The sequence below is a fragment of the Papilio machaon genome, chromosome 28 (genome assembly GCF_912999745.1).
Source record: "Papilio machaon chromosome 28, ilPapMach1.1, whole genome shotgun sequence".
In the NCBI taxonomy this organism is placed as follows: Eukaryota; Metazoa; Arthropoda; class Insecta; order Lepidoptera; family Papilionidae; genus Papilio; species Papilio machaon.
In genome coordinates, this window is record NC_060013.1 from 1,914,044 (window position 1) to 1,933,652 (window position 19,609).

General features: G+C 32.8%; 3 protein-coding genes across 3 annotated transcripts; 1 reads left to right on the forward strand and 2 right to left on the reverse strand.

Annotated features, from left to right (window-relative positions):
- The first annotated feature begins 630 nt into the window (after positions 1-630).
- On the forward strand, positions 631-10,175 carry LOC106713148 (phosphate carrier protein, mitochondrial). Its single transcript, XM_045684830.1, has 9 exons — positions 631-735; positions 1,969-2,071; positions 2,838-2,937; positions 5,224-5,393; positions 6,280-6,441; positions 7,316-7,495; positions 8,248-8,385; positions 8,769-8,900; positions 9,948-10,175. The coding sequence occupies exons 2-9, from the start codon at positions 1,973-1,975 to the stop codon at positions 10,038-10,040; spliced, it is 1,074 nt and encodes a 357-aa protein (XP_045540786.1). The 5' UTR covers positions 631-735; positions 1,969-1,972; the 3' UTR covers positions 10,041-10,175.
- Positions 10,176-17,656: 7,481 nt separating this feature from the next.
- Positions 17,657-18,404, reverse strand: LOC106707657 (histone H4). Its single transcript, XM_045685088.1, has one exon. The coding sequence runs from the start codon at positions 18,206-18,208 to the stop codon at positions 17,897-17,899; it is 312 nt and encodes a 103-aa protein (XP_045541044.1). The 5' UTR covers positions 18,209-18,404; the 3' UTR covers positions 17,657-17,896.
- Positions 18,405-18,847: 443 nt separating this feature from the next.
- On the reverse strand, positions 18,848-19,546 carry LOC106707626 (histone H3). Its single transcript, XM_014505070.2, has one exon. The coding sequence runs from the start codon at positions 19,363-19,365 to the stop codon at positions 18,955-18,957; it is 411 nt and encodes a 136-aa protein (XP_014360556.1). The 5' UTR covers positions 19,366-19,546; the 3' UTR covers positions 18,848-18,954.
- Positions 19,547-19,609: the final 63 nt, after the last annotated feature.

A 19,609-nucleotide genomic window follows, 5' to 3' on the forward strand; every position in this document is an offset into this window, starting at 1 on the left:
TATAAGAAAATAAAAATTGATAATTATGAATTCTTGAGTGTTTTATAGTGTTAGTTTTTATTTTTGGTTATAAGTAATACTAAATTTACTTAAATTTTATCCTTTTTGCTTTTCTAATTCATAAATTGATGAATTTTGATTCCTTAATGTTTCGTACAAAACTTCTCGTAACGCCATCTATCGGCTCCAAAGATAACTAATTACAAAAACCGAAAATTCTCCCACAATTTAGAAACCTGTAATGCATCGGTTGTTAAAAGACGAATTACTCATCAGTAATTTATTTATTTATATTGCGACCCATTGCGAATAAATTTTTTAGTGTATGGTTTCCCGGATACTCGGGCCAGAGTCTGCCGGCACGCTTCCTTGTTGCAAGTTGCAACCCTCTGCTCTGTCAAGAAATTATGAGACATCGTTGGTTATTATGATATCGTAGTCTATAAAAATTACTTTATAAACTTATTCTTAATTACCTTTTCTATTCCATAAGTAATGCAATTGTTGATACTCTTTAAAGTTTTAAAATGTTCCTTTAAATTACCATTCTTTAAAAACTTTGTTAACGAAGACTTTTTGATATGGTATCCCAATTCCTGTCAAAAGTTTCACGTGATTATGTAACATCTGACAATCTGACATGGCCATGGCGCTTGCGTCGTCAGCTTAGTTCCTTTAGCACTGTGCAAAAAGCGCGGTGCGGTGTGTTCTACATTTCCATCGGATTTAAGACATGTAAGTACTTATAATTTCCCTTTTCTATATAAAAACTAATCCGAATCAATATTTATAGCATTATATATTACAAATTACAGTCAAAAAGTGCACTTATTGGGGTTTAATGTAATTTTTTTACCTTACGTAACGTATTAGAACATTATTTGCACGTGACCTTGCTCTATTTGAGATTCCCCATTTTGTTAAATTATAGTTAATAATATATCAACATGGGATTATTATAAGTCCATTGATGATTCCAAAAGACGATTATCTAGACGGCCGCATTGACGTTTGATCGATTACATGTAGCGGGTATTGATTGGTTGTTAACATGAATACAAACTTTAATGTGATGATTAGAGATTATTCAGCAGCTTATATGTGATAAAATTAATAGAAAAACATATAGCAACTTTATATCATTACCTAACATTGTAACAAAGAAATATGTGACACTGGCAATGACATTTATAACCTCATTGAGGACATCAAATAATGACGAAAAGAAAAAATGTTTTATTTCTATTTTGAAATATGAAATAAACTTCTATTTTAATTAATTTTAGATGTTAAGCAATGTTTTATATTTATTTATACTTTTTTTAATTGAAACATGGATTCCTGTAGGGATAAATTGAAGCTATGTGGTTCTCTTATTCTATATTTCTATTATTTCTTCTTAAATGTGTGAGTTTTAAAAGAATTAACACATGGCATGTCAATATTTACACCCTTTTACAAGGATCAAAAGAAACCTGAAATGTGTAAGATTCTTTGTATTACAGAAAAATACCATGAATTTTTGATCTCTGTCTTAAATTAAAATTATTTAATGTATATCAAAAAGTTAATTTTGTTAAACTAACTTTCACACTTATTGCTATTGCAATGTTTGAAAGAATTTCGATTCTTACAATGGTTTTTCTTTAACTAGACAGAATGCACTTGGTGGTATAAAAGCCATATAATTTTGACCAAGTCCAACACAGTTTTATTTCATTATTAACAACCAGTTCAACACCAGCTATTTACTTACTTCAAAATAAATCATCTATTCTTTTTAAACTTATTTTACTTGAACAAAAAAAAATTAAAACCTTCGATGCCTCAGATTTAACTAACTAGTTCACTTTTGGGACAAATGGCAAAATTGTTCATAGAAAACAGTAGAAAAGAAGAAATATTTACTGGATATAATTTATTTTTTAAGATATATGTATTGTTCCTAATGAAGTCTTGTTATTTCAGTAAAATGTTCTCATCCCTGTTGGACGCGGCGCGGAACTCGCCCTTCCGCGGCCCGCTCTCCCCCGCGCAATGCGAGCCCATCGCTGCACCACAAGCTGCACAGGTAACCTCAACCTATCTAGTACAAAAGATCTAACCTTAGGTCACTGATATCCTTTAGAGGTTATGTAATCATTGGTTTCTGAGACCGAAAGATAGGCATATCCCTTTACAAAACATATGGGGATAACAATATGTTTTTTTCACGGAATTTTAATCTCAGAAACCTAAAATAATAAAAGTTATAAACTAGGCAATAATTATATTTTACTTATTCTGTTATTTTAGTCAAATTTAAAAATTTAAATTGAAATTGAACTATTTTCCTGTAACAATTGAAGTGGACATAATCTATAAAGATTGACCAGAAATACACAATAAATTAATTTAGTTGAAAAACACATAAATTAAACAATTTTTGCCCGATGATGACAACTCATGCCGGAGGGGTGCTGCAGTGTGGGGGGGAGCTGGTACAGTGACGTCATCACGTCACTCTGTCTTTTTGGTAGCGTGTTCAGTACCCGCAACTCACTGCAGAGGTGCCCAATGACCAATGGATTATGAGAGCTGAGGGCTAAATAGTTTAATTCCCACAAGCCTTAGGTAGGCTAAAAAGAATAATCTTTTGATTTGTGAGTTGTATTTAAAAAAAATGGGTCCATCGGCGTATTTGGAATCCATGGAGTTTGGATATCCATACTCTTAACAATTAGGCTTATGGCATTTCTTTGATACCAGACATTTAAAACAGCAATTTTGATGGGATGTATTTATTCCATATTAAATTTATGTATAAATGTGTCATGACTTGTCATGTGTTACATCAGAGCGGCATGGCTGCAGCGACGGCGGTGCAAGGAGACTCGTGCGAGTTCGCCTCACCCAAGTACTTCGCCCTTTGCGGTCTGGGAGGCATCCTCTCTTGTGGTATGTACCTTCCTTAACTTTTCATACTTTTATTTGAAGCAAAGACACCTTGTTTACACACTTTCATTTACCTACATCACACTCTTTAATTATTCAAAATTCACATTGTTATTGTACGATTGCCCAATGATGACAACTCATGCCGGAGGGGGGCTGCGGTGTGGTGGGATTGTTCAGTGACTTCACGAGGTAACTCTGCCCAATGGGCTGCGTGTTCGAGTCTCACCATTGCCGCAGAGGTGCCCAATGACCAAAAGATTATGAGAGCTGAGGGCTTTTTGACCTGATATAACAGAGTTACATAAAATAAATAAAAAAAACTTGAGAGGTGTCAAGGGACACCCGGATGGAACGAAGTTCCTTTCTATTAATTAGTGAAGGAACCAATGTTTATTCTATGAATAAAAAACTTAAGTCTTCACAAGAAGTACATTTTATTTCTATGAATTTTTGTTATATATTGTCACGTCGTTGCCATGGTGAAGTAGCGCTCATTCGTCGTTAACATACTTACAAAAGCTTAGCAACTTAGCAAAAAGTATTGTGACAACTTTTCGTAAGTATTTTTTCCGTCTAGCCCCCTTTCATAACGCGCGATAAGGAACTTCGTTCCAATAACAGCATTAGAACTTTTATTATTCAGTCATAATGACCAATAAGTTAGTTACTCTTTCGACTGTAGTTATGATAAGGCTGCGTATGTTTGAAGAGCTCCAGTGATTACTGCAAGTGTTTATGATAAGTAAACACTTGAATTGCGCAATCACGTCAAATTACTCTCAAATGTGTCTACATTATATTGATTAGATAGTGTGAGAAATCATTCATATCAATTCATTCGATGAAAAGAGCTACATCTGTTATGGGTAACTAGATGTAATTCTTTTCGTCGTATGGCTCGAATGGTATAGAATAAAAGACATTTAAACATGACTAGTGGGATATATCCTTAGGAATAGGCGTAAGAGATAATGTCGGTAAGATTAATACTTAAGTGGCAATAAGATCGGTAACGGTGCTAGCTCTACCAGCGCTCTGGGCGACATTAACACGGCGCTTTATTTTTTTTTTACCCTGCCTTGGGGGTCAAAATGGTTATGTAAGACTGAGAAATTTGCATAGCTGTGGCCCCTTACTGTCTAATGCTCTGGGCGATAGCACAACCGAGCCTTACCCTAACGCCGGCTGCGTAAGATAGATGTATCAATGGTACATGTTTAGAGTTAACCTTGGCACCGCTCCAGACCTTGTACATCAGTCACATGCTGTACTATATATATTAGTACCAATATGTTTACTTGGTTCCAATTCAATCCCTTCAACATAAACAAATTGCACTTTCCATTAAGTTTGGAAAATTCACCAAACCAAACGAAAGTCAAACATGTATGAAATTAGATGGCTCTTTTAATTTCGCTTTGGATTGAAACAGATTATAAACAAAGATGTTACAATTGTGCAGCGGATTTTAAATGGGAGTTAAAACATTGTTAAAGTAAGAAGAAGAGCGTCGTTGGCTCAGGGGTTAGGCATTTGACCATTTGACTTGTAATCTGCAAGTCTTGGATTCAAATCTCGCCATTTACCAATGTGTTTTACGATTTATATATGTACATTTAACCAAAGTTCTTACGGTGAAAGAAAACATTGTGATACAACCTGCACATAAAAAAGAATAAATTTAAAGACATGTGTGAAGTCAACCTGCACTGGGCCAGTGTGGTAGTGATAGTCACTTCTAACTAAGGGTAGGCTTCGAGCGACTCAATGAGGACGTAAGCTGATGATGAAGGGAACAACGGCTGATGAATTGCTTAAATGACAATAAATAATGTGTTCTATTTAGTATCGTTAATCAATATTTACCTTCTTATATACTCTTATTAGAATTAAAATAGAATAGTTTTTCTTCACACAAATGTATGGATGGATGTTTGTTAGTAAGTATGTAGAGTACGGCTCAACGGATTTCGTTGAAATTTGGCATAGATGTAGAACATAATCTGTAAGAACACAGGCTACTAATTATTTTTTTTATCCTGCGCGGACGTAGTCGCGGGCGACAGCTAGTAAATCATAAATATATAAATGTTTTCTTTAGTTGATTTCATTTGAAATGAGAAAATATAAATACAAGTACTAACTGATAATATTAAATTTGTTTTGGAATGTTTTAATGTTCAATTAATCATACAGACATGTCTGTTTTTAGTAAGTCTATGTTCACAGCCTTATAAAGATAAAAATGTTTAGATAGTTTTCATATAATTTCTCATTTCCATTTAGGTATAACTCACACCGCTGTTGTCCCCTTGGATCTGGTGAAGTGCCGGCTGCAGGTGGACCCTGATAAGTACAAGAATGTGTTGACTGGCTTCAAGGTGTCAGTGCGGGAGGAAGGTATGCGTGGACTCGCTAAAGGCTGGGCACCAACCTTCATTGGATATTCCCTACAGGTTATATTATTATACATGAAGTGAATAATTTGTACCCAATTTTTAAGGAAATAGTTCGAATGTGAAATTTGAAACAGTTAATTTACCTCACTGTGAAAAGTGATACATTTTTTTAGGTCAATGACTACCTAGTCCTTTTTTTTATAGTCAAAGATTTAATGTTATTGGAAAAGTAAAGAGTATTAAGAAACTATTTTGTTATATGAGTGAATTTTTTTTTAATTAATATTGAAGAAAAATAAAAATAATAAATTAGTAATTATTAATTTAAGATAATTGTAATTTTGTCCTGATATGTCAAATTAAGAACGTATTCAAAATTTTCCGTAATTTTATAATATCATTAGTTAAATCACAAACTGAGAATGACTACAATTTGTCTGTGACATGTTTCCATTGTATTAAATTACAGTGTAAACTCTTTATAACGAAACTCAAAGGACGGAGCATTTTTGTCGTTATATAGAGTTATCGTTATATGGAGTGAACAAAAAATCCCCCAAATTAACAAGATAACATAAACAATAATACCGATAATAAATATTTACTGTGTACAAATATGAACACATTTCTTCGTAATAGAGAATGGCGTATCGCTATAAAGAGTGTTTCAATATGTGGGTTTTAACGCAAACCAACCAAGTTTGCTCACTTCAACGTTACAGGGAGTTTATATAAAGGATAATGTTATAAAGAGTTTACACTCTACTTCTTTTTAATAATAAAAAAAAACTATTATTGAATATTTTCAATGATTAAACAAATAAATATCCAATTGTTCCTTCTGATTGGAAATTGAAGACGATATACTGTATGAGATGAAACTTACAATCTAAAATAGACTTTATGTGATTACAATAAGGTTGTAATTAGTGTATTATTCCAGGGTCTGTGCAAGTTCGGTCTGTACGAGGTGTTCAAGGTGACATACTCCGGAATGCTGGATGAAGAGACAGCTTACACCTACCGAACATTCGTGTACCTCGCAGCCTCCGCTTCTGCGGAATTCTTTGCAGACATCGCACTCTCTCCGCTAGAGGCTGCTAAGGTAGGTTTTTTTTTCTATCTAGACAGTACTTTAAGTATAAAAGGAAAACTTTGTGATTAATTTAGGCTTTATATTAAAAAAAACTTATATAGAGTTCGACCTGTATAAGGGATATCCAGTCTCGAAGGTGGAATTCCAAAGCGAGAAACTCTGGTAAGAGAGAAACCTCTACGAGCGAGAAAAATATCGCGTTCCTTTAGACTCTCGCTTATCCAGGTTTGACTGTAATGAAGTTTTGCATATCTCCTTTAATTTTGAATTTTGCCCAATGATGACAACTCATGCCGGAGGGGAGCTGTGGTGTGGTGGGATTGTTCAGTGACTTCACGAGGTCACTCTGCCCTGTGGGCTGCGTGTTCGAGTCTCACCATTGCCGCAGAGGTGCCCAATGACCCAAAGATTATGAGAGCTGAGGGCTTTTTGACCTGATTTTTCTTTATGCTAAAAATATAGCAGACTTCAATTTTACTTGATGTTTTTTACAAATTGTTTAATTTTTAATATAACAATATATAAAAAAATTATATTTGTTAAACATGATGTATTTGTATTGCTTATACAAAAATATAGCTCACTTGCTTTACTCCCGTAACGAAGGTAATTTTTTTTTATTCCGCGATGACGAAGTCACGAGCAACCGCTAGTCTTAGAATTACAAATTACATACATTTTTTTACATATTTAGGTTTGTATTTTTAAATGGCTTTAAACATATTTGAAGCAATTAAAAATACATCTACTTCCTTTTGACTGATGGATCTTTTGTTACACATATTAAGTTCTGTTGACAATACACAATATAAAGAAAAAAATCGTTGTTTTTTTTTTCGACGATTTATTGTTGAAATCTGTAGTAAAATGGTCTCAATTCCAGGTCCGTATCCAAACGATGCCTGGTTTCGCGTCGACGCTGCGAGAGGCTTGGCCTAAGATGGTGCAGAACGAGGGCTACGGCACCTTCTACAAGGGTCTGGTGCCGCTGTGGGGTCGCCAGATACCTTACACCATGATGAAGTTCGCGTGCTTCGAGAAGACATTGGAGCTCCTTTATAAGGTAAAAAAAATGGAATTTTCTTATCTTTTTTTCTTCCTTCAATAGTAGAGTGAATAGTTCCCTTTTCCACTCTTTTCTAAGTAATATGGGATATTATATTATATAATATTTAATATATATAATATTTCATTACGGATGAAATTATCAAAGGGAAATTTAAAAAAAGCTCAAAAAATATTTATTACATTCATTGCCATAACTTCATTTCTCATTACTGATTTCATTATACTTTCTTTAAATTTATTTTAATTTTAATTATCATACTTATCTAATTTTATTTTATATTAATTTAAATTTAAATTTAATTTATTTTAATTTTAATTATCATACTTACCTAATTTTATTTTATATCAATTTAAATTTAAATTTAATTTATTTTAATTTTAATTATCATACTTACCTAATTTTATTTTATATCAATTTAAATTTAAATTAAATTTTTTGATCCCACAGACAAATTATGTTATATAATTTTGTGGGACATAGTTCTATTTTAGGTTTTTATTGTATTGTAAATAAATAAATAAATAATAATAATAATTTGGCGGAACAGAGGACATAGGAAGGGGAAAATACTTTTTTTTAGTTCAAGGTAACACATTTAGCAACTTTGCTGATGTCTATGTGCAGCGGTCACTTTACTGTTTTAGCGAAATGTTCATTTACCACCTTGTGTTATATAAAAAAAACAACAAATATGTGATCAAACATTTATGTATTATATTGTGGTGTCATGTGATGTCATGTCGCAGTACGTGGTGCCAAAGCCGCGTGAGCAGTGCACTAAGGGTGAGCAGCTGGTGGTGACATTCGCTGCTGGTTACATCGCGGGTGTGTTCTGCGCCATTGTGTCACATCCGGCTGACACAGTCGTCTCCAAACTTAACCAGGTTAGTTATACAAACACATCTATTTCTAATGCTCTTAATACCTTTTTAATGAATTAAAAAACAGTTTTATTTTTAATGTAATGTAATGTATGGGAGCGTCCGTGGCTTATGGGTTAAGCACTTGACTTGCAATCTGCAGGTCCTGGGTTCAAATCCCGCTCATGTACCAATGTGTTTTTACGATTTACATATGTACATTTATCTGACATTCTTACGGTGAAGGAATACGGATGCTGCACATATCTGAGAAGAAATTCAATGATATGTGTGAAGTCAACCCACACTTGGCTGTGGTTGACTATGGCCTAGTCACACCTAATTTAGTGTAGGCTCTGAGCTCCTCAGTGGGGACGTATAGTGAGCTGATGATGTATATATTCCAGGATAAGACAGCGACTGTTGGCTCCATCATGGGCAAGCTGGGTTGGGGCGGTGTATGGAAGGGACTTGGTCCCAGGATCATCATGATTGGTACACTCACCGCACTCCAATGGTTCATCTACGATGCTGTTAAGGTAATTTACTTTGTTATAACGGTTGAACAATCGAATAAATTTATTTCTGACACAATGGTGAAATTCTCTTTTGTATTTTTTCAATGAAACACGACACTTTGATAAGAGATTGTTTATTTTTTATATACAACTATTTAATACATAATAATACACTAGGAAACGTAAAAAAAATTAAATACAAAAGAAATTTGTTAAAAACGAAGAAAAATACACACACTAAGGTTTAATGAAAATAAACAAAAAATTATTTGCTACATCTTATATATATAAAAGAAAGTCGTGTTAGTTACACTATTTATAACTCAAGAACGGCTGAATCGATTTGACTGAAAATTGGTGGGCAGGTAGCTTAGAACCAGGAAACGGACATAGGATAATTTTTACCCCGTTTTCTATTTTTTTATTCCGCGCGAACGGAGTCGCGGGTAAAAGCTAGTTTTTTCATAAATAAGTAATGGTGCCAAAATGTGCCAGTTCTATGTATTATTGTATATGTTATTAGTGGCGCCATCTATTAAAATTTAATTGCTCTTAAACATTTATATTATAAATTGGACAATTTTTATTTTAGAATTGTTATTGATAAAATTGTTTCAAAATTATAACCTTATTTGAAAATTCATTCAATAATTCAGTTGATTATCGTGTGTTTTCATTGACGTAATACTTGTTGAAAAACATCTTAAATATCTGTGTTTCCTTTTTTGCTTACATTTTTTTTTTCTTTAGACCTACCTTACATAAATCTGTACAGTATGATATTAAGTCTCAAATTCAGCGCTTGTATACAACTGGTATGTAAGCACTAACTAGCACCAATAAAAATACTATTCATGCCAGGCCAGCGTTACTGTACTACTGTACTGGAATAATATAAATTAGGCATACATCTACTTTTTTTTCAAAGGGTTGCATTACGTTTTACAACAGTTGTGGTTTTAAAATTATACCTATTTTTTTTAATTAACAAATCTTTTAAACATTTTAAGTTCTGATGACAATATTTAAAAAAAAAAAATTTTTCACTAAAATATATGTATGTATTAGGTGTGGCTGCGTATGCCGCGACCACCGCCAGCTGAGATGCCGGAATCTATGCGCAAACGTCTCGAAGCGGAGGAGGCTGCGAAATCAAAGTGAACATACAAACATCTAGCTCATACAAACATCTAGCCCATACACACCATGCACATAAAAACATAACTAAATACATTGAACCTAACTTAGATAAATTGAAACACGACCCTTGAAATAGACAATTCCACTGTAATTATTGTATTAATACATTTTGTCTCTTTTTTTTTAACGTAATCTCATATATTATGTATTTTATTTATTTTTATAATAATTTATTTATTTATTAATAATTATTTTGATATAAATTTCGACTTATGTTCTATGCTGTGAGATGATGCGAGTATTTGTAAGAGGACCTTTTTTTCGTAATGTTATTTATCTTTTTTAGTTTTTTTTTTTAGTGTAGTGATTAAGTTACCAGCGAGAGTGTTGTCATTTAAAAAGACATGGGGTCACGATACTTCGACAGAAGGGGTCACGATACATTGTAGGGTCGATGGGGTCACTGTACTTCAACATATTTTTTTTTCCGCAAATTAAATAAAATTTTTTCTACCTGTGCATGGTTTTTTTTTAAACTCTAAGAATTATCTGAATTAAGAAGTTAGACTGTTTTCGTAGTGTACCACACAGTATATATATATATATATATATATAGGTTCATGTGATTATTGTATTTAAGGAATTATGTTAAATTATTACTCGAATAAATATTTTTTTTTCGTATGTATCTATTATTTTCATTTATAACACACTTAAGTACATGTTTTAATATGCCAACTGTAACCAAAGTGTTTTTTTTAAATAGGTGAAATAAAATCGCGAATAGTTCAGAAATATTTGTTTAATTATATTACAATTCCTTCATCTTTATATATATAAAAGAAAGTCGTGTTAGTTACACTATTTATAACTCAAGATAGGTCGAACTGATTTAGTTGAAAATTGATGGGGAGGTAGCTTAGAACTAGGAGACGGACATAGGAACTTTTTTATCTTGTGTGCATTTTTTTTTATTCCGCGCGGACGAAGTCGCGGATAAAAGCTAGTTATATATATAAAGAGATACGATTTGACTGTTTGTTTGCATTGAATATGCTCTGAAAGTATTTGGAAAAATTCTTTAGATGGTTTGTAAGTTACACTATCCCGGGATATATTAGGGCTATATTTATTACTATATTTTTTTTGTATTAATTCCGCGTGGACGATATCGCAGGTAACTACTAGTTTTACTCAATTTTGATTCAAAAATCCGTAAACTTTATAAATATCAAATAGATTGCTTTGATTATTTTTTGAAAATTCAAGCTTTCAAACTTTGCAATGTAAACGAAAAAAAAACTCAACTTTAGCAAATCATACCTTAACTCATTACTCGTTTTTTTTTGTTTCACATTTTAACTGCTGTTAAAATTTACAACGTTTGATTTTTTTTTTTAGAAAAAACCGTAAACAACATTTGATTTACGCCGACAAGCCGTCAAAGGAGTCGATAGTTACCAAAAATATTAGACATTTTTAAATTTTCAGTGGAATTTTTGTATTGTTATTTGAGAAACAATAGTTTTATTGCTTGCAGCTGTGGCGTTGCGTTGAAGCAAAGACATACCCTCCCCCCCTTTCCCTCCCTCGAGTTACTCCGCCGTCGCCTGCGCACTTTCTTTGTACCAAAAAAATAATTTAGTCAAATTTCTTACACCCCCGCGACAAGACGTTTTTTACTGATGTCTTTTTTATTTTTTTAATTAATTCTATTTTAAATTGAACTTAATTTATTTTGTCTGAATATGTTTTATTTTTATTTTGATTTGTTATTTTTGCCTGTTTACTTTTTGAGACACTTTTTAATTTAATTTTTATATTCTTGAACGAGATGAAAAATGGCGGATATTCGGTAAGTTATTTTGAAATTTCTTTATTACTTTATATTGTTACTTTATTTTAAACTCTGATTCTACTTAATTTATTTTGTATTTATAATTTTTTATTTCATTTTATTAATATGTGTTGAAAGGTTTACTAATATTTTTTAGACATTTCTTTTTCCGAATCGTTATAGTTTAGCAATTAGTATTTTTCTGTGTAAAATAGAATTAATATGAAGATTGATGAAATAAACGATTTTACTGACTTCATTTTTACCGTCGCGGCCATTTTAGATTTTTGTAACGGCTAGATTTTTAAACGCCATTTTTTTTAATTACTTACTCGTGATTATTTTAAGTGCTTTACAGTAATTTAAAAACTTTCTTTTCTTAAATATATGACTTTTAGTTTTGAAGAAACTTGGTGAGTTTTTTTTTTACTTTTTATATTACGGTTTATTAATAAAAAAAAGCTGAAAGGTACTTTCAATGTTTTACATTCCGGACCATTCGAATTTCAAAAACTTTTAAAATTAAATGCTGAAATGTCATTTGTTCTCAATTTTTTTTTGTCTGGTATTACATTACTCCAGTACAGTAAGACAGTAGCGCTGGCCTAACTTAAACTCTTTTAGCACAGTGGCGCCAGTTGGTTTTATATTATGCCATTTGTATGTCAGCGCTGATTTTGGACGATACTTTTCTACGAACTGGCATTACGTAAACCAGACATAAAAAGCAATAGATCGTCAAAATATAAGATCCTCGTCGTAGTGAAACTGGCATAAAAGAAAAAATATGATTTGTTATTTCTTTTTTGCCATTTATCTATCCTTGAGTAGGTTTTCTATATTTTGTTAAAACTAACCGCGATTGCAGCGCCACTTTGACCGTCTCAACGTTTTACATTCGACTTTGGACCGTTCGAATTTCAAAAAATATTTAAACAAAATACCGTTGACGCTGGTCTTAAAATTTGGAATAGCTTTATTTCAGTTAATTCGAACCCTGCAAAAGGATCTCGGAAGAATTGCGAAAAAGTTTATTGCTTCATTTGAAATAATTAAAGATTTTTTTTTATAAATAAACGAAATGAGTTTCTATGTATTTGCCTATGCAGCTTTATTTCTTAGATACGCAACGTATCTATATAACGAACGTTACAAATTATAAACGAAATTGTGATAAACAAAATGCTCATCGTGCCTTAACCGCCATTTTACATTGTAGACATTTTGGAAATATACTTTTACGCTTTTGTTTACATCTAAAAGATATATAGAAATAATTAAAGAAAACAAAATCCGATTTATTCGAAAATTATTAACATGTTAATATTTGTAAGGGTCTATAGTATTTTTTTTTTATAATAATTTTCGAGCGACCTCCTTTGTTATAGTTAACAATTAAAATACGACATAACAACAATTCACTAGATACTGTTTAAAACCACATATTGATTACGACCCTTCGATGCCTATATAACCAACTAGCAGCGACTTCGTCCGTGCGGAATAAAAAAAATATCGTAATAAATAGGTATAGCCCATGTTACATCGGCTTAGCTTCCCAAAAGTCATAGATTTTTTCAAATCGGTTTAGTAGTTTCGGAGTCTATTTAATGCAAACAAACAAATCTATCCTCTTGATAATTTTTAGTATGGATAAGTATTAATTTTTTTTTATTTCGACTTTTAATAAAACCTCTAATAGCTTAAATTAATTACAGTCGAATATAGAACAGTAGACAGCCACTGGTATGGATAATTACTGAATAGCCTTTTTACGTTACTACAAAAGTAATAAAATCTTATTTTAGTAAATCGCGTTGCTTTATTGTTTTTTTTTTTTAATGAAAATAAAGTTCTTTAAAATTATTAATAGTACGTATATCGTTTCGCTGGCCTTATCTTTTCTTTGAGCGGAGAAAATAATACACTACTAGCGCCATCTGTCGTTCGGATTTAACAACTAAACTGCGATCGGATAGTTTTCAAAGCGAAAAAAGATGGCGTTTCAAAACCGAGATTAACTTTAACCTAATAATGCAATTTAGATGCAATCTTACATATATTATAAATGCGATAATTAAGATGAATGGTTGTTGGTTATTGGTTTGGTTACGTATACCCAGAACAGCTGATTATGTTTATTCTTTTTAATTCCAAGCGGGCAAAAGCTATTTTAGTTTAAAGGAGTTTTTTGAGTTCACATAGTATAGTGTTTAAAATAATATAAAATTCTTAATAAAATAAATTTTAATAACATCTGTTGTTATCTTTTTTGTAATGTAAACGCAATCATAATATTGTGAAAAATACGATTTTTTGTAAATGCGTTATAAATCGTTCTTAGACAACTCGATGAATTACTGTTTTCATAAAGAATTTTAGAATGAATTTGTTTTGTTCATGTGCTTCGGCATTCAGAAAACATAAAAAACAAAATGTTATCTCAGTTATCAGTTTTATATCGTTCTACTTTTGTATTGTTCTGTTATTAGTTATATATAATATATTTTTTTCGAATAAACGATTGATTAATTAAACGAAGTAATAATTGACCATTTAAAGTTAAGACTAGATTTATTTCATAACCATTTTACTTAATAAACAGTAAATAAACCTGTGAAAACTATATCTGTAGTTATATTATAAAGAGGAAAGGTTTGTATTTTTGTGTAAATTATCACTGAATAAAATATGCTATTATTTATTACTAGATTTTTTTTTAATTCCGTGCAGACTATTTCGTGGCTAACGGTGTGTAAATAACGTAATAGTGTGTCGAGTTAATTAGGCAGCAACATTTCTAGATGATTTCTAGTTATGTTGATTGGTTTAAAAATAATAAATATTACACTTATCTAAAATGTTCAAATATTGATAGCGGAACAGGTACCAAATATCCCGGATCATTGAATTTATATTTACAATTCACACTCCGTTTATTTTCACCTTCACGCTAATTTTATTTGGCAGGAGCGGTAAGGAGAGGTGCCAAAGATAAACAATTCGTGTTTGTTGCTACTATAATTTCACAGGCGCGGTACAAACGGCTAGCGCCTTAAATTGTCAACTGACTGAATTTACAGTACTCGTGCGGTGCTATTTTTATTTGGCAGGCGCGGTAAAAAAATTGCCTGTGAACCTGTGATACTGAAGCAATTATGTATTCTGTTTATAACAACATAACTATTTAATCGTTGCTATTTTCCATAGATGAAAAAATAATATTTATGATGTAATCCCGGCCGATATCGGCCACGGCGACTGTCTTCAGCTCCGGTTTTGACGTTGGTGTGCTCGCATGTGGCTTATGTAGCCAATTTTGTTTGCGAAAATCCTCGCACATTGCGGACATGAGAGCACACCGTTCACGTAATTATAGCTGATAGCCGCAGGTGGTCGGGCTTTCAGCTTGTCGCGTCTGGCATCTAGGTAGATAACATTTAAATGGTGTCACAAAAAATGCAAAGTAGACAGATAGCATACAATTATGTTAGAACATTTTTAAAGACATTTTTATTATTAAGTTCCCCGCTTCTTCAGTCATTTATTACTAGAACATATTACCTATATATATAATGCATTTAATAAAAAAATAACCAAGTAAATAAAGATGCACCAAAGAAGTGATGCACCACTAGCTAAGTAACCAGTGTTCACGGCTGCAGAGAATGAGACCTCCTCATAATGCGCTATTTACTAATATATTTCATTTTTGCATATGTTAGTTTTTTTAACCATTTTTTAACCACACAAGGTTTTTATAAACCTCAATGTTTTGGCTTAATTGATATTTGATAGGGATATAAATTTAAAGTTCAATATAATAATAAATAAAATAATTTTAGTTCAATACTTCATAATTACTTGTAAAAATAAACCATATATAAATCACAATAAACATGAGTAATTAAACATTATAAATAGAACAAAACTTTAAGGATAATTTTATAACGTTCGAAATTATTTTCATAAGAAATAAAGTATAAAGTTATAAATCTTAACTACGATAATTACATAATGTTACGTACGTATTTATTAGGTACGTATCGAAAATTTTAATAAAACTTACGCATGATGATGGATTTATTTGGTATAGTCATTTCAAGTCATTCAAGTTTTATATAATATTAATAATTAATATTAATTTAATTTATTGAAGGTAACAAAGATGTATATTTTATGGTTAATTGGTTAAAATATAATAAAGTTGTAGAAAAAATTAATGGCGACATAGCGATGTCAAAAAGCGCTAACCTATATGTTAGTGTAGCCGGCGAGCAGCGAGTAAGTATATTGTTATATATTCTTGCCTTTTGTGCTTGCTGTTCCATTCATTATTTCAAGTTTTTTTTAATGTTGCACTAAACTATTTATATCACAGAAAAAACACAAACACTGCACATCACAAACCAAGAAAGATACTAAACGTTTTTTTTAATAACCTGTGTATATATTTTATTTTAAATTTACTAAACCAACCAATCGAATATAACTGTCAATTCTGTGCAAAAAAATGATTGATGAAAAATTAAAGAATTTGATTGGTTGAAATACAGACCAATGAAAATCGTTGAAAAATATTTAATTTTTTCATATAAATATGGGTACGCCAATTTTATGTATATTATATTAAGTCGGAGTCGGAGTCGGGAGTCGGGAAGTCGGGAGTCGGGAAGTCGGGAAAAAGATCGAAACGTTAGATATATAATATTTTTGAGATTGTTTTCATACAGAAATGAAATGTTTAACGATTAGCCGTAGAGAAACGACGTGATTGATGTTTATTTTGCCCGCCGTTTTCTGAGCGTACTGCGACTCGTGTTTAAAAATGATTTTTCTCTATTTAATCGATCGGGGAGTAAAATTTTCTTTCGCCCGACGAAAGTTAAGATCCTGAGGATGAACAGGGAGCTTAGGTCACTCCGGATATGCATTATTCTTTAAGCAACGACCGATTATACATCGAAGGTCGTAAAACACAAACGGCCCGCACGTATCACTAACTCGAGTCTTCGTATGGATGGTGCGACCTTTAAAAATTAATCGTTTGATTTGATATAAATAAGCTACGATCCCCTCGTCATCATCGCATTGATCATCATCAAATTTGTACAGCTACGACGATGATTAAAACTATACCAACGCGACCAACGCCGCGAGTCGTACGATCGTATCGTAGCACTATAATCGCCATCGAGTTTCTCGTTTAGTTTTCTTACTTTCTTTCTTTTTACCATTTTGTTTATAATTTAAATTTAATAAAAGATTATTATTATGTCACAAATGTAATTATAGTAAATAAAACCTATTTCATAGCTCATATTTATCACTGCCCTTAGAGAGCCCCGACGAGTAAGATGTATTATATATTATGCTGTATCGATAAGAAAATGAAACTCTAGAACCAAATTAATCACCGGCGATACAAGTTGTTAATAACCATTAAATGTTGTTGCAGTATGCATTACGTTTCCATGTCCATGTTAAAGTTTTTTCGCTAGTAAAAAAAAAAAAAAAAACATAACATCCGCTGTATATAGTGTAATGTCATTAAAATAATTTATAAAACTTTGTTTACTTCTTCAAAAGAAAAATCTATTCTCCTTTTCTTTTTTTTTTAAAAATAAAATACGTATTCGAATCGAATCGTTTGTGTAAAATAAAAAAAAAAATAGAAAGAATCATCGCATCATGAATTATTCTCCTCTCGAAGTCGAAGTTCGAAACAATTTTATACAATCATGGCGGTGTACACCAGTACAAACAACCAACAACAGAATGATAATACATATTTGTGTGTGAAAAAAAAAAATCACAAATTGAAGCGTTTTAATTAAGACGATACGTCCATGTCATACACCATAGAAACTTTATCAAACGTGTATAGATATATATGCGGCCCTGAAAAGGGCCTTTTGACAGTGCCGAAATAATTATTATCCGACCATTGATATTATAAATGGACAGAAATATAATAACGCTCGTCTCGTGGCTAAGAGCCGAGAGCCGGCAAGATTTCGCTTGCTGCTGCTGCTCGCCTTTAACCGCCGAAACCGTACAGGGTACGTCCTTGACGTTTTAGGGCGTATACGACGTCCATAGCGGTGACGGTCTTCCTCTTCGCGTGCTCGGTGTAAGTGACGGCGTCGCGGATCACGTTCTCGAGGAACACCTTCAACACGCCGCGAGTCTCCTCGTAAATCAGACCGGAGATACGCTTCACGCCGCCTCTTCGAGCGAGACGTCGGATGGCGGGCTTCGTAATACCCTGGATGTTATCACGAAGTACTTTCCTGTGACGCTTCGCTCCGCCTTTTCCCAAGCCTTTACCTCCCTTGCCGCGACCGGTCATTTTGCTAGTTTAACAGTTTAAAAACGCACTAATGTACAACACTTGCAACACGATGCGAGTCCTGAAGCGGAATAAAATTTTTCGCCCACCACGCCGCTTTTTATAATCGTTCGCTCCGCCTCCCATTGGGGCATACGGGGAGTTGAGGCGGGGGGCGAGGTAGCCTTATAGCCTCGACCAGAAACGAAAGAGACAAATAATATAAATTTTAACCATTATCATGAATGAAATTTTAACCAATACTAATAGTAAATATTATGTAAATGTGAATATGAATTTACCTCGCGAACAACATAAAACATAATCCAATTAATAGATATGTAATGTACGTATACATTTTTGATTGTTTGCAATTTTATTCAATTTTGATATTTCTCTTTCATCTGTTTTGAGTTTAGATAAAACGTTTAAAATTTATGACGACGGTTTCGTTCGATATTCATAGTTAGAACTACTCTTACAGTAACAAAAACCGAACCGAAACTCACATAAATCATGTGTATTAATATAAAACGACATATTATGGAACATTTCCATTACAAAACTTGAATTAATTATTCTTTTAGTAACGACGTACTCATTTTTATTAATTTAAAAATATTCTTATTGTATTATATATTTTATAATATAAATGACGTTCTCAGTCATATCGTAGAAACTTGAATTTTTGTCTAGATATATATGCGGCCCTGAAAAGGGCCTTTTTTCATTTCAAATATGAAGATAAAAAATATAAAATAATCTTCTTAGGCGCGCTCGCCGCGAATTCTACGTGCGAGCTGAATGTCTTTAGGCATGATGGTGACACGTTTGGCGTGAATAGCGCACAAGTTCGTGTCTTCGAAAAGACCAACGAGATAGGCCTCGCTTGCTTCCTGAAGAGCCATCACAGCAGAGCTCTGGAAACGCAGATCAGTCTTGAAATCTTGCGCGATCTCACGAACTAAACGTTGGAATGGCAACTTGCGAATAAGAAGCTCGGTGCTCTTTTGGTAACGGCGAATCTCACGGAGAGCGACAGTTCCGGGCCTGTAGCGATGAGGTTTCTTCACTCCGCCGGTGGCTGGTGCGCTCTTACGTGCCGCTTTCGTTGCGAGCTGTTTACGAGGCGCCTTTCCACCGGTGGATTTGCGAGCCGTTTGCTTAGTACGAGCCATTATTGAACACTAATAAGACACGCGTTACGATACACACTGTGATGTCCTTACCAGTCGACGGTTAGGAGTTTATTAAAAAGTTCGCCGTGGTGGCCCGCCTTTTTATATCTAAGCACATCGGGGACCGCATTGCCTCTCTCACCACAACTTCACTGTCTCTTTCTCACTCACCACACACGCATACATCGAGAACGTATTTTTTTTTTTTATTTTTTTTTTCTTCGCTATTAACAATTATTGTAAA

Bases quoted from the DNA above. Each gene is read 5' to 3' on its own strand.
- LOC106707626 (XM_014505070.2), bottom strand. From the start codon at position 19,365: ATGGCTCGTACTAAGCAAACGGCTCGCAAATCCACCGGTGGAAAGGCG.
- LOC106713148 (XM_045684830.1), top strand. From the start codon at position 1,973: ATGTTCTCATCCCTGTTGGACGCGGCGCGGAACTCGCCCTTCCGCGGC. The intron at 2,072-2,837 runs GTAACCTCAACC...GTGTTACATCAG, and splicing joins CTGCACCACAAGCTGCACAG to AGCGGCATGGCTGCAGCGAC. The intron at 7,496-8,247 runs GTAAAAAAAATG...GTCATGTCGCAG, and splicing joins CATTGGAGCTCCTTTATAAG to TACGTGGTGCCAAAGCCGCG.
- LOC106707657 (XM_045685088.1), bottom strand. From the start codon at position 18,208: ATGACCGGTCGCGGCAAGGGAGGTAAAGGCTTGGGAAAAGGCGGAGCG.